The sequence below is a fragment of the Aspergillus japonicus genome, assembly GCF_003184785.1.
Source record: "Aspergillus japonicus CBS 114.51 unplaced genomic scaffold BO86scaffold_12, whole genome shotgun sequence".
Lineage (NCBI taxonomy): Eukaryota > Fungi > Ascomycota > Eurotiomycetes > Eurotiales > Aspergillaceae > Aspergillus > Aspergillus japonicus.
The window spans coordinates 182,306-196,546 of record NW_020291649.1 but is presented as its reverse complement, the minus strand read 5'-3'; the positions used below and the strand labels follow the sequence as shown (position 1 = coordinate 196,546).

General features: G+C 52.7%; 4 protein-coding genes across 4 annotated transcripts; 1 reads left to right on the top strand and 3 right to left on the bottom strand.

The window, feature by feature from the left end:
• Window positions 1-120: 120 nt before the first annotated feature.
• On the bottom strand, window positions 121-1,810 carry BO86DRAFT_454821 (VOC family protein; the record flags this gene model as incomplete). Its single annotated transcript, XM_025677077.1, has 2 exons — window positions 121-1,544; window positions 1,765-1,810. 2 exons carry the CDS (start codon window positions 1,808-1,810, stop codon window positions 121-123), a joined length of 1,470 nt encoding a protein of 489 aa, XP_025529612.1.
• An 847-nt stretch (window positions 1,811-2,657) lies between these two features.
• BO86DRAFT_397717 (aromatic compound dioxygenase) lies at window positions 2,658-3,802 on the bottom strand (the record flags this gene model as incomplete). The annotated part of the gene is made up of 3 exons (XM_025673509.1): window positions 2,658-2,933; window positions 2,984-3,457; window positions 3,512-3,802. 3 exons carry the CDS (start codon window positions 3,800-3,802, stop codon window positions 2,658-2,660), a joined length of 1,041 nt encoding a protein of 346 aa, XP_025529611.1.
• Window positions 3,803-5,156: 1,354 nt separating this feature from the next.
• Window positions 5,157-8,351, top strand: BO86DRAFT_358136 (Zn(II)2Cys6 transcription factor; the record flags this gene model as incomplete). The annotated part of the gene is made up of 12 exons (XM_025669728.1): window positions 5,157-5,270; window positions 5,341-5,374; window positions 5,440-5,530; window positions 5,584-5,765; window positions 5,829-6,287; window positions 6,344-6,786; window positions 6,841-6,986; window positions 7,034-7,054; window positions 7,105-7,183; window positions 7,239-7,512; window positions 7,572-7,740; window positions 7,805-8,351. 12 exons carry the CDS (start codon window positions 5,157-5,159, stop codon window positions 8,349-8,351), a joined length of 2,559 nt encoding a protein of 852 aa, XP_025529610.1.
• A 1,138-nt stretch (window positions 8,352-9,489) lies between these two features.
• Window positions 9,490-12,238, bottom strand: BO86DRAFT_32284 (putative C6 transcription factor (OTam)). The gene is made up of 2 exons (XM_025668409.1): window positions 11,432-12,238; window positions 9,490-11,346 (listed from the first exon to the last, which is right to left on the bottom strand). The coding sequence occupies exons 1-2, from the start codon at window positions 11,866-11,868 to the stop codon at window positions 9,588-9,590; spliced, it is 2,196 nt and encodes a 731-aa protein (XP_025529609.1). The 5' UTR covers window positions 11,869-12,238; the 3' UTR covers window positions 9,490-9,587.
• Between the last annotated feature and the right edge of the window lie 2,003 nt (window positions 12,239-14,241).

Below are 14,241 nucleotides of genomic sequence, written 5' to 3'. Positions count from 1 at the left end.
AAGAGGCAAGGTCCATACGTCTTGGCTAATGACACAGGTATAAATGAATGCTAGACTATCAACACGACATGTACTCTACTCTACTGTACTTTACTGTACTGTATCTCCACGAACCACATCTCACTCCGCAATCTCTTCCAGTCCCAGTTGCACCCGACACTGCTCCAGGCTATCTCTTTGCATCCGCGCATACAAGCTGAATTCATCCGTCGTTGGAACTCCCAGCATCCGGTGAAACCCATCCAGGTCCGGCTCGGCCTCCATGATCAACCGTTTCGACTGTGTCGTGTTCCCCAGGTTGGAGTTGAAGATGCCCCCTGCAGAGAGCGGCAGGAAGTCCTCATACGTGATGGGCTCGTACTCCAGTACTCCTTCTCGCAGAAGCTGGGACACACTCGCGCTTCCCAAGCCGTTCAAGCCCTTACTCCCCTTCGGAGTGACATGATAGTAGAAAAACGCCAACTCCTGCGCCCACAATTCTCCCAACTCGTCCGGAAATCTTTGAAAATGTCTTTCAAGAATGCATTCATATTGCGCATCCCCAGCTCCAATTCCTTTCTCCGTAACCTCAGTATTTACTGCCGCCAGGATCTCATCATACAGCTTTCTCCCCTTGCGCGTGAGCGCAAGCCCCCGCTGCTCGACTTCCCCAAATCGCGCCGTATGCGAGCCCTTCACATACTCCCCATGTCCGGTCCGGAAGAAGACTGTCTCCTCGCGGGCCTTAAAGCTCGTCTGCCGTAGCAGGATTGGACAGTTCCGTCTCGGGGGCCCCTCGATGCGCTCCTTGGCCGGCATACCTGCCTCCCACATTCTGGACTGCACGGCATCAATATCGAGCGTCCGCGGCGTTAGGTGGTTGATGTGGCAGTTGGGAAAGGAGACAATATCCGCAATGAGGGGATGTTCGGCTTTGAGGGTCTGGTACTCGTCCAATGTGACGGTGGCGTGGGAGTGCCAACGGAAGGTTTTGAGGGCTTCCGTTATGAGCTCTTGACCAGCTTCAGGGGTGAATGGGTTCTGCTGTTGTCGGCTCTCAGCTATCCCAATGAGGGTCTGGAGCCGGTCTGTGAAGATGGAACGTTGGGAGAGGGCGCGTTCGGCGAGGAGACGTGTGCGTGGGGTGAGGAGATCCATGCGGAGGACGGTGGTGAAGACGCGGAAAGGATGTCTGGATAGGGCTTCCGGGCTGGTAGGGCGGAACGCCGTGGCGTGCATGGGGAAGCCGGCGAGCGTGAGGTCGTAGTAGCCGACTGGATGCATGCCCATGATGGCAAACAGGCGGCGGATGGTGGTGAGCTCTTGAGCAGTACCCAGCCGAATGGCGCCGTGGCGTTCGACACGGTGGCGGGCGGGGAGGATATCGTCCGCGTCGGTAAGATCATTACTTGAGCGCTTGGCCTGAGCAATGATAGTTTCTGTATCGGCTTGGTGGACGAGATCGACTAGATCGCCGTAGAGAGGAACCTCAGTTTTGTACATCTCAGAGAGTGCGTGGCAGAAGCTGGCCCGAAGGGAATCCTGGCTCCATTCTTGAGTCGATGCTGCCATAGTCGAGTTGAGTCGGCCTGTGCTGATTCTCAGGGGTGTAAGTGGAAAGGAGGTCTGTAGATAGTGGGTTAAAGGCCGAGTAAATAATCGTCGTCGATACATGAATGATAAACACAGGCGAGAGCTGGTTGGTCGAGCTTCTATACTATGATAGATAAGATAAGAAACGATAAGTCAGGATGAGCAAGCTGCCAGGTAGACGAGTCGACTTACCATGCAGCTCACATTTAATATACCCTTCCTTTGTGAACTTCAACATGGCTCTCAAATCAGACCGACCAAGCCCATCACCTATACTTCATCCACACGACCATGCACTGTTGCAAGCCATCGCCCCGATGCTCTCATACATTGCCGTGTATAACCGTCTTGTGCCTGAAATGCATGTCTCGGATGCTTCATCCGTCGGAATCTGATTGCCAGTCCGGTCGAGTGTTTGACAGACTTATCCATCGGATTGGGACTTCGGAATCTTCTCCGGACATAGCGGGGTACCGCGGAGGGACTTTGGATAGCTGTGGGACGAAGACGAATCCGGAGGAAATGATATGTAGTCAAGCCAATCGGAGTGCAGGAGTTAGAGATCTTTCCGTCGGCTCATTCGGAAGGTACAAAGGTATTGATTGCAGTCTATTGAGTATGAGTCCTGAAAGTGATGGAGAGGATGCAGTCGGTGGTTCGGCGGCTGAGAGTAAGAAGGTGCAAAAACATGACTACCGCAATTGCGTAACAGACAATCTCCATGGAGTCGACAGGTAATAGTTATGCGAGTAAACAAGATTGGCCTGGCCCTTGCAGCTTTTATGTCTATGACAGCTGAGGACTGTAGGTGTATGGCATGGCTCTGTTGGCAATGCATTGGATCTCTGTAAGTGAAGGCAGCCTTGGCGAAGAATGGGCTGCATACACCGAGAAAGAACCCATAGGGTCACCTGGCGACAACCACACCATCTACAGTTCATTGGGGGCATAGCTACTCTGATGCTCGAATTTCGTGTATGCTCATGGATGAATTACATCGAATGGTCTTGTGTCATTGCGCTGCCACTGCTGCACCATATATTTGTACATGAACCGGGCGTGGTCCATACCTAATAACTCGTAGTTCAATCCTCCGTCTTGCGAGGCGGGGGCGGGCTTTTCTTGACCAGAACAAAGTCCTGTTCCAGAAGCCAGAATCCTGTTGACTCCTTGCCGTCAATTGTCTTGGTGATAGGTGTCACATTGTGTTCCTTGGCCAAATCGAGGTCCTCACACCAGTTGTAATCCACAATCAAGCTTTTCTTCACCCCGAACACAGTGTCACTCTCCACGAAGTTGCTGTCCCGCGAGTACAGGGCAGTGATCAGCTTGGTGTATGCGGGGTGTTCGATCATGAAGTGCTATTCGATGTTAGCATTTATGCACAGACTCTGAGGATATCTCGCCTCACCATATGAGCCGGGCGGAACCAATGCCGCTTGAGCTTGCGCAACAATTCGCCAACGGGGCCGTCGTTGGAGATTGGATATGCCACGGGCTTGACGCAAACAAAAAGGAAGTGACCCTTTTCGTCTGAGAAGATTTTCCCTCGGCAATTGGGATCGGCGTTTCCGTCATATTCCAAGTCGTACACTCCGTTGCCGTCCGTCTCCCAGACGTCGATCAATGCCTTTGGTATATTATTGCCATCTGTATCTTTGATCCAACCGCGTACGATCGTGGGCTCGCCGGGGGTACCCTCAGTAAAGATCGACTCTCCGTACTGGAATGAATGCGCTTCTTCGTCATGGAACGGACCCAACACAGAAGACTCGGTAGCTCCGGGCACAGCAGGATAGGAGAGGGCGTCAACTAGCGCGGAGATCCCCAAGATATCCGACAGAAGCACGAACTCGTGACGGACATCGGTCGAAATTTGACCGACCTGCAGAAGGCGCTGTTAGGCTATGAACCGACTCGGCAGAGGACTGACACCCACCTTGGTCAAAAACTGCCATGCTTGTTCCCATTCATCAAATTGCAGCCCAACGTCTCGTACGTAATCATGGGCCGCTTGAATCAACCTTAGAATGAGGTATCGGAGTCGCGGGTTGTCGCACATGGAATTGATCTTCATCACATTCTCGGTGATGTTCTCTATTGTCAGGTCGAGCATTGGAGGGAGATTGGCCGCGATCTCCTCTGGCGTTGACGCGGCCGCCCATTTGGCGCGAGTTCGGTCGCTCAGTCCCTCGACCGGCGGAGCTCCGTTCAGATCTTGCTTCGACATTGTGAGACCTGAATATGGTAGGTATAGAATTGATGGGTGATGGTTCTGGGACTGGACAGTCGCCGAGGCGTGGAGATCTTTCTCTTATATTTCGTCCGCCTCACAATTCGCCTCGGTTAACATCATTTCGATCTCGAAAAGTCCAAAACACAAAAACTCCCCGCAGTAGCATAATGCGGGGCACAAGCTGCTCGAGACTTGGAACATCACTCCAGGTGTTTGCGCGGGTAACTGTATCTTGGATGTGTGCCGCTCAACGAGATCCGTCGGAGCGGAAGGACAATGCGGAGGTGGTTCCGACGGAGGGAACCGTGGCGGAGGAGCAACACATCCAGAGTCCGAATTAGTATTGAGCGACCGGCATCGGTATGCGCAGTGAGATTGAAACATGATCGACGATGCTGAAGCTTGATGGTGAAAAGCACCTCGGCGAAGAGAGCAGGGATTGCAGGCGAGTCTTGTATGCCTTTTTTTCGTCAAAGTACCGTACTCCGTACTCCACATTCCTTTCCACTATCCAGCTCAAGCAACTTGCAACACTTGTATATATCCGAAAATGCCGATGATGATGGATATCGACATGACCGAGGGTTTCACATCAACATTCAATCGATCTAGGTTGTCGACGAGTCGTCATGCTGCAGCATGAACAGAAGTTCTCCGCTGTCAATGTCGGGCGGAGGAGACGGATCATACAATGACGTATTGTACGAATGCCTTGTTCGTTCAAACAATAGGCATCATGATTCTTCATTGAGCTTCTTTCGACTGCATAATTGCGGATCGAGATGCAGATCTAAAGCATGGAATCACATATCTGCAGAACCTCGCATATGTCATCATGCCTGTAAGAGTGACTGACTTCCAGCGCCAACCAATTGTAGCGGATGATTTGTCAATGGCTAGCGACGAAGCTCAAACCATGGCAGCAAATTGGCAAATTGGGTGGGTTGGGGGAGAGAATTTGGTAAGGTTAGAACCAATGCGGAACCCATTTTTTCGTAGCCATGGCATGGGGGACAATTTCCGAAGCCTCTGTTAGCAAGTCGTGAGAAGCACAACAGGTGTTCAACCCCAGACCCCGCGTAAACCCCGGATTCTGAATCTCTGTCGGTCGTGCTCGCCAAGAGCTTCTCGTCTCGCTCGGCATTATCGGTAACTTGTCAATCTGCGGCCGGTGGATTGGAATCTCGAGAGCCAATCTTATCTAGCGCATCTCTAGTGTGGAGCACATGTCGAGTCAGCTGCAGAATCCAATAACTAGCATCGTCAACAGGAAGCCAAAGATATCAAGGAGTATTCGAAGCAGCAGCAGAAGCCCAGAAAAACATACAGTGAGCTGAATAGGTCCGGGATGGAAGGCGGAGGGGAAACTGCCTCGCCGGTGACGGCCAAACTGCGCGCTTCTCGCCGACGCCCGCCGCGCGCTTCCCGTGCCTGCGAGACTTGTCGAGTCCGCAAAACCAAAGTAAGGAACTACTCTCTGTTCGTTTCTTCGTCCCTTCGTCACATCTCCAATTAACTCGCGTTGATCATAGTGCGATCAAGCTCAGCCTTGTTCATATTGTGCTTGTATGAAACCCTGCAGCACCAATCCCTCTGTATGTGAGCGACACGGTTAATCATTTGACTCGCAGATCATTCGCTCGACTGCTTGTATAGAGCTGCAGCTCCCAACGAGAACTCGTCTGCAGTAAAACGCCAAGCGCAGATTCGCGAGGCTCAGAGGTACCTCGATGCTCCTTGTTTCTGCTTCCTTCGGGTTCTGACCGTAAATCAAGGCAAAAAACCAGACCATCACCTTGGCCAGATGTCGATCAGAGCCGTTATGAAAGCTTTCAGCACGTCAATTCTCCAGACCGTTCCGGCCGAGGGATACCCCGCGTTCCTCAAAGTGATGGCAATACCAATGCTGGATCGCCCGCCCATTTCACGCCCAAGCGCGATGATGACACTATGCCAGGTAAGTAGACAATGCTCTAGTCGTTCACCTTCTTTGGATCGTATGCTCAAGAATGCTCTGCAGCCGCCACGCCTGAGCTAGTCTGCGACTCGGCCTCAAGAGATGGATTGAGCGGTGTCAACATCCACACAAATGGCACCGAGTTCTACGGCAATTCCTCGAATCTGGCCTTCCTCGGTAACTTGTATGCACGAGCCCGTACCCAGGCCGGCAATAGAGGGTCGACCGTCCCTGATCATGAGTATACTCATGCTTTGGTTGAGGGCCATACTGCAGCTTCCGACACGGTGCAAACCAACAAAGATGGATTGAACCAATTGACTCCCAGCCCGACAGCAGACACGCAGTCGGAGGGTGCGCATCCTACGACCAATACAACCCAGCTATCTATTGTGAACTTGCTTTATAATCCAAAGTATCCGAGTCAATCTCCTCTGCAAAGTGATGGGCAAAGTGTAATCGACAGCGGCGGAACCGCGAAGAATGGGGTGAGCTCACAGAGCACAGCTAAGGGATATACAGGTGAGCAAATCAACATCTAAGTATTGGAATGCCCAGTATCTAAGCGGAAAGGTCAGATATAAGCCACGAGCATGATGTCATACCGCTCATCGAGAACCTTTCAGAAGAGGCCCAGATTGAAATCGAGAAAATGTTCATTGGCAGTTACTTTTGCAACAAGCATTATATACACCCCATGCTGTGCAAAGGCGCATTCATGCAACGTTGCGAGCAAGAGGCCTTTGTGATAAGCAGGAGAACTAGCTTGTATCGTGGATCCTCGAAGTTCGCTGGGTTGTACTTCGCTGCGGTCGCGCTGGGTGCGATCAACGCCAGTCCACATGAGACGGCCCTCCTAGACCATTATTGCAACTACAACCCGATCCCAAGGAGAGCCGGGACCACAAGCAGACCATCTGTGTTAGACTTTGCTGATTTCTACTTTGGCCGAGCTAAACGAGCTTTGGGAGATCCGTTCGAGAGCTGCAGCTTGGAGGGAGTGCAGGCGCTTCTACTCCTGGTAAGCTTTTCTCACTCCGATGGAAATCTGACTCCATGCTGACCTTGTCTTTAGAGTGTGTTCTGTCAGAACGCTCTTCGACCGCATAGTTGTTTCATGTATAGCGGAATGGCGGTCCGAACTGCTGTAGCCATCGGGCTGGCATCAGGGATGACGTCCTTGTCCCCAGGTGTTCGCAAAGAAGGAATTCGGACCTGGTGGTAAGTCACCCGTCGTGTCCTTCATAGTGCTCGACTGACAGAATCAGGTGTATTTATTCGCATGAAATGTAGGTGGGGATATCACACTCGAGATTCCAGGGTTACTAAGAAGACGCAGTGAGATGTGTTGCTCCTCTGGTCGTTTAGACAGCATGAAAGATCTGCAATACTATCAAGTTCCTCTGCCAGTGTTGAAGGTAAAACCTGATAAAAAACTCATTCAGGAAGTGTATTGACCATATACTTACAAAGGTGACTCCCGGCCACCAACTTGATGTCGATGCCGAAGACAACCATGTGGCAATGATTCCAGCAATGGTCGCCCTAGCACAAATCATGTCCGAGGCATCACACCTTCTCTACCACTCTCCCAAGCGCTCCATGGGTGAAATGTCACATATTGCCATGGATCTAGACAATAAGCTGCTGGCATGGAAGTCCACATTACCCGAGCTCTTAGATATCGACGCCGCCTCGCTTAATGATACCGAGTGGGCCTTCAAACAGAAACTCGTGCTGAGACTAAGTACGCCTGTCAATCCTGATCAGACGTCATCCTACCTCCACAGAAGCTGATGTACACAGGATACTACAATACCCGAATCCTGATCCACAAGCCTTTCCTCGCCGCCTCAGCCTCCAACACCGAAACCCCAAACATCCTCCAGCACCTGCACGCCTGTCTCGATGCCGCGAGAACCAGCATCAACATGCAGTACGAATCATTTATACACAGGATCTACATTCGTACCTGGTCAGTCCCCGCGTCGTGCCATCGTCCCACACTTTCCAGCTACTAACCAAGTCCTTGGGAAAAGGTGGTACAACACCTCCTACGCACTCTACGGTGCCATGATCCTCCTCCACCTCATCCTCTCGGGATACCCCAGCATCCGCGACGAAGACCTGCTCCTCGACGTGGAGAAGAGTCTCGACATCTTCGAATCGATGAACAACATCGTCGTCGCCCGCCGTTGCGCCGAGATGATCCGCGAGGTCCTCGAAGTTGCACGAGCCTGCGTCGCTCGACGTCGCACCCACTACTACACCCTGTCCACTTCAACCGTGCCACCACCACCACTGCCAATAACCGGCCCAGCGAATCTCGCGAACCCTTCCGCTTCTTCACCTGCACCATTCAGCCTGAGCAACCCACAACAGCAAGCTGCCACAAACCCCGCCATCAGCAGCGCAGCACCCGCGCCGGGCGTCGACAACGATTTCTTTTTCTCGCTGTTCAATCCCGACGCGCAGCCCAGCGATACCCGCGCCGAGATCCTGGCGAACCTGGTGGATCCCACCATCCTCGAGGACTTTGCGTTTGGGAACGGGGCCAGTGATTTTTCGTTCTTTCTGGGAACCTGAACCTGAACCTGAGATTCTGATCACGTTGTCCAGGTTCTTAATGAGTTGAGAGCCGAGAGAGGAGGGAATGCGTGTCTTTAGCCTTGATTTAATATCCACAAGTACCTATACCTATTACTCGGTTATAGACATTGTCGCAAGCCGCGTAGCTAGCACTCCGATTCTAGGCCCGACCCCCGAAGGAGCCCTTATGCCCCCAGCAAAACACTCACAGCGCCCAGGAGCCCGTAGCTTCAGCCGCACAGAGACCCTCCTAGAGCCGAATCCCCCATCATCGGTATACCTGCTGCAAACCAACCAACCCAAACCAAGCTCCAATAGAACATCTCCAGCCCTCCCAGCTCCTGCCCCAAGTCTCAGCGAACACCATCAAGCCCCCAATCCGTAGGGTCTCACCCCCCACAATCAATCCAGCAGCACCACGTCCGGAACAAAAGAACTGTATCAGATACAGAAATAAAGCAGGCTAAGGTAGAACAGATATATCTAGGCTGTACCAGTTCTGAGCCTAAGTCTATTTATAGCTGATACAGTAGTAGGAGTAGTAGTAGTAGTAGTAGTAGGAGGAGTAGTAGTAGTAGTAGTAGTAGTAGTAGTTTAATTAATCTAAATATAAGATATAAGACAGCAGCTTGCTGGACCCCAACCCAACCCCGGCCCTAGTATGCCAGAGGAGAAGCAGAGTAAAAGTGACAGGTCACCCGAAGAGCAAAGCACCATTACGCCAAGCCAGTCAGTGATCGGTGAGAGGAGAATGACTAGGATGACCTCCCCAGGATCTACTTGTCAATAAGAAGTACCTCTTGTACAATGCACAGATATTAATCATGTTTGATCGATTCACACTATCTATCCGATTGCCATCCAGTCTATGTTCATCCCATATCCTTCATGTAGGGGGGAAATAAAGAAACCATATGTACAAGTATAATGCGAGTGAGATGCAGAGAATCATCCGCCCGTCCATCTAGGGAATTAGTTCGTAACCCAGCAGCATTGCCGTCATCAAGACACAAAGTGGAAAAAGCAAGAGGTATCATAGAAACGAGACCCCCCTCCTAGCAAGAAGACAAAACGCCAGAACCAAAAGAGACATGCAAATTCATCAGGGCATCACAAAGAGTTGGGGAAAGCAGACAGAAAACACTGCTGGTAGAGCCAGGGGTATCGCGAATCTCCTTTTAGGGGGGAACATGGAAAAAGAGAAAGGTATGAGAAGGAAAGGGAAGTAGATGGCTAGAGAGGTGGGATAGAAGAGTCTTGCAGGCTCTCATCACTGATAGAGGTTGCTGGAGATGCCAGTCCCGAGATGACTGAGGAGGTGCCACCCAGACCACTGTCCGGGGCCTCCAAGATCGAGTCCTCCATGGCGCCCATGCGCGGAGGATTGATCGTCGTGGGTTTGGCAGCGCTGGTCATCAATTCATCGATGCCAGGTTTTTCAGGAACGTAATGATCCAGATTGTTCGCGTTGTCCAGACTCTCCAACGCAAACTCCAAGAACTCAGCATCCTTCTTGCTGACGCTCAGCGTCCAGCGGTATTCGCAGAGTCGCAGCCGATAGAATTCGGCTTCTTCCTTGGTTGGGGCGGAGATGCGAAGGAGGACCCCGAAGGAGCCGATCAGAGCAAAATTGGTCCGTGCCGTCGCCGGCCAGAAGGACCGCAAGTGGGAAGGCCGGAGTCGGTTGACAAAGTCCATTGCGGAGATCAATCGCGTCTTGGCGGCGGAGCGACAGATGTGGGACAAGTAGGCGTCGGCGTTCTCCGGCGCCAGCGACCGCACAATGCAGCGGTGTAGGGTGATCTCCGTTGCGAAGTAGGCTAGGTGCAAGGCACCGTTGCGAGCGTTGTCCTCAGTGACGACCTCGAACAAATCGCCGCCCGAGTCCATCTTTAACTCCGACGGCAGGCGGCCAAACCATTCTTTTAACCGAATCTGGGCCGGCTTGGCACGCTCGAGAATCATCCGCGTCCGATTGTTTCCCGCCGCCTTAAATTCCTCAATCGCCTGTAAAGTGTAGAAACGATCCAAGATATCGGAGAGAATGGTGGTCAGAGCCACCATGTGACAGAAGGATAGCGGGCCGTGGCCGACGGGCGCATCGTCGTGTTGTGCTGAGGCAGCGAAAGCGTCGGTGAAATCCTGCTCCACCAAGTCCTGGACCATCCAATTGGAGGCGAAGATGTGAGACGGCCGTCCATGCACAAGCGCGGACCACTTATCCTGCATGTATAGGGCCCATGCCAAGCGTTTTCGGAGCCCTTTCTCCCATGTGTCCATGCGCCAATTAGAGCAGTCCTGGTGCAGGCCAAGCTCAAAGCCGGCCGTGACCAGCTGCGCAGTCAACGCGGCTGTGGCTAGGTTTGACCTCTGCATAAGAAGCAGTCCCGCCTGGATCGTAGAAATGGAGGCATAGGGGAGCGACTCCACCAAGAGCCGAAGGGCCGTGCTCTCCAAGCGACCGGCATCGGGACGCCGGATGGTCTGAGACGCGGGGCCAACATCGACGAACTTCAAAGCGAGGACATAGACAGCAGAGAGAAGCAGTGGTGACAGACCACTCCGGGCCCGATAGGACTGTCGGAAACTGTCTTCGAGAAGAACGGGGAAGGTGGGATGGACATGTTCGAAATACTTCTCCACTAAGGTGGAGCCATAGGGAGCGACCAGGCTCTCGATGGCGTCCAGGGAAGCAGTGTGCGGTGAGTCCGCGGGCGATCGAGTGCTGACCACCCGCATGAAGGTGCCGTCGTCACTAAACTTCCGCACACGGGAGGTAGCCACGAACCCTTCTTGGTTCTGATCCAAGGGCAAGAACTCCAGGAGGGCAGGCTCTAGGTCGGTGGTGAGGCCGATATGTTGGGTGGAATGTTGCCAGAACGACGAGGAGGCAGTGGGCGATTGATGATTAGGTTGGTGGTGAGGGAGGGTGTGATTCAAGGGTGGGCGGACCGGGTCGGATTTGGCCAGCACTGGGGGAAGGGTAGATAACCTGGCGGCGGGGATGTTGATTAGCTGAAAGTCCTACTATATCTCGAGTCCAAGTCCGAGATCGGCCGTGCCCGGTGAAATCATACCTCTTAGGCGATCCCAGCTCCTCGGATTCGGTCTCGTCCAGTTTCCGCTTCTTCGCCTGCAACTCGGCCGTGCCGGGGCGACTGGCCACCGCCAGAGTGAAGGTACAGTCCTGCCGATGAAAGTCGCACGAATAACACTTGTTCACCATTTCGTTCATAGCACACCGGCTCTTTCTGCGCACGCATGCGTCACAACTCGACCCATCCCGACCTGGCGCGGTGACACGAGGGAGCGTTCCCACCGAAGATACAGGCGAGTGTGGCGTGGATAGAGAACCGGGCTGGGGGGTAGGTGGTGGTTGTTGGACTTGGGAGGGCTGCTGGATCCGGGGACGAAGTAGTTGGTGGTCCGAGGAAGGGGAGTGTTGGAAAGAAGCTGCTGAAGGGCCTGTTGGGCCAGTCGTCGAGGACGACTGCAGGGTGATAACAGCAGCCATTCAGGAAGGCAGGAATGGACAGGTCGAGCGCCAGGTAGTTGATAGGGCGATAGGCCAGGCCACGGAGATAGGTCCGGGGGAATACGGGGAGAAACAGGACAGGGGGAGGAGTGGGAGGTGAGAGATAGGCGATAGATCGTGTGCCAATCTCACGAATCGTTGATCGCAGATAGGCAGTAATAATGAGAATACAAATGATAATAAGACTGCACGATAGCGACTCGGGGTCACGTAAATGGCACCGGGGCGACCCGGAACGTCCGCCGTCACAGGGCTCCGCAATCTCAGGGACGGAAGATCAATCTAGAGGGACGGCTGACTCGTAGTCAGGCCGGAGTCCCTGTATGATGTCTGATCCCCGAACAGGGGGGATTATCTGGGGGGGGAATAATGCTGATGCCGTGGTGGTTGGCAGTGAGAGTTGGCCTGGAGGGAGTCGGTATTCCTGCCTCTGGGGAGGGCGGCGGGCGATAGTTCCAACGCACCGACCAATAGCTGCCGGGGCTTGATGGGGGGGCCAAGTACGAACCGCAGCGGAGAAGCTTATCAGGGAAAATAGCCGGACGACCAAGCAACGGGGTTCAATTGGTGTCGTCGGGTTAGAGGAGGGGCGTGGTAGAATAGAAAAGATAAAAGAAGGGGGTAGGAAAGTAAGAGAGAGGTTGGAGGAGAGCGTGGGAGGAAGGGAGAGAGAGAGAAGAGAGAAGAGAGTGTGAGTGTTGAGTTACAACACTGATTGATCACTTCAGGCAAGAGCAGCGGAACCGGAGCAGCTCAATCGGGAAGGCGCGAGGGAGTGCCAGTGCCAGTGCCAGTGCCTGAGGAACAACAAAATAATAATAATATTCTTGGAATGATGGTGACGACAGTGACGAGGTTGATGATAATCGAATTCGATAATCAATCATAGATAATCAGGATAGACTGATGAGCTGAGAATAGATAGTAGTAGTGTAGTGTAGTGTAGTGTAGTGTAGTCAGTCAATCAATCAATCACACTGTTCCTGTTTCGGATTCCCAGAGACTTGGATAGGATACCTAGTAGTATATAACTATAGCATCCACCAGGAATCCGGTTTCGTTCTTTTCTTCTGTTCTTTCTTCTCCTGCTTAACTTGCAAAACTGCAAACCAAAAAGAAAAAGAAGAAGAAGGGCAACTTCCCAAGTGATTCCCTCCCTTCCCCCCCCTTCCCCAGCCCTGGGGACTCATAATAATATACTGGCGATGACCGAATGACTCTACGCCGCAATCGCGGTAGTCATCAGGATCAATAAGAGAATCTCCGGATGAAGCGATCGATCAGCGAGGAGGGATCCGACTCTCTCCATCGAGAGCATTTCCCACACGTAACAGCAAGTTGTTCGCCGCCAGTTCCTGCGCCCTTCGACTGCTGGAAGCGATAAGCCGGGCGGGCGTGATTGGATCTGGTGGTCTGGGGGGCAACCGAGGGGACTTGGTATTACGTACTGGAATCCTCTTCCCCCCGTGGAGTTTCGAAAGTGTGGTTGACCGTTTCACGGCTTCTGGCTAAATACCTACTAAGGTAGGTTTAATTACATTGAGGTGACTGGAATGATGATGATCAGGATGGCGCAGTGGTTGAATCTGGGCTGGGGCAATTGCTTCGCTTTGCTTCATTCAGAATACAAGATCCGATCTGCTTCCCTCCGACACACTAAGCACTTAAGCATGAGAGACATGCCGATTGTACTGAGATGCTGAGATGGGATTGGGACGGAGAATGAGCCGGGGAAAGAGGAGCGTCGACTGTGACTGGTGCGCCTCTCGGGAAACCTGCATTACTCAGCAGAGCCTCCAATCACATCATCCCGATAACGCTATTGAGACACCAATCAAACAGGCAGTAATGAGCCCAAAGAGGGATAGCGGCAAACCGGCAACGGGGATCGGCCCTGCAGCGGCGGCTTTTCTTTCCCCACAGCCTCGCCGGCCAGACTTGGAACTGCAATGGCCAATTGAACCGAATTGAAGGTACCTTAACTTAAACTTGAAGTCATACACAGTTGAGAGAGCAATGCATCTCGCCAGCGGATGATTGGTGGGCGACCGCCTCCTTGGGCAGCTCTGCCGCCAGTCCTTAATAATGAAAATGCAGGCCGGAGGAGAGCTGTCCGAGAACTTACCTCAATCCATCAGTCACATTTAGAAAGAAGAGACCACCACTACCACCAACTCTAACATCCCCTTCGTACTTATACTTTGACACACAGACTCCGTGGCTGAGGATCGGATCTCATCTTTTTCCCCAGCAGAGCAGGGGGCATCTCGCACGGTCGTTGTGTTGGATTGTGTCTGTGTTGGACCACCCTTATCGCTTTGCTTTGTTCCGGGGAACAAGAATCAGACAATT

Bases quoted from the DNA above. Each gene is read 5' to 3' on its own strand.
- BO86DRAFT_32284 (XM_025668409.1), bottom strand. From the start codon at position 11,868: ATGGCTGCTGTTATCACCCTGCAGTCGTCCTCGACGACTGGCCCAACA. The intron at 11,347-11,431 runs GTATGATTTCAC...CCCCGCCGCCAG, and splicing joins GAGCTGGGATCGCCTAAGAG to GTTATCTACCCTTCCCCCAG.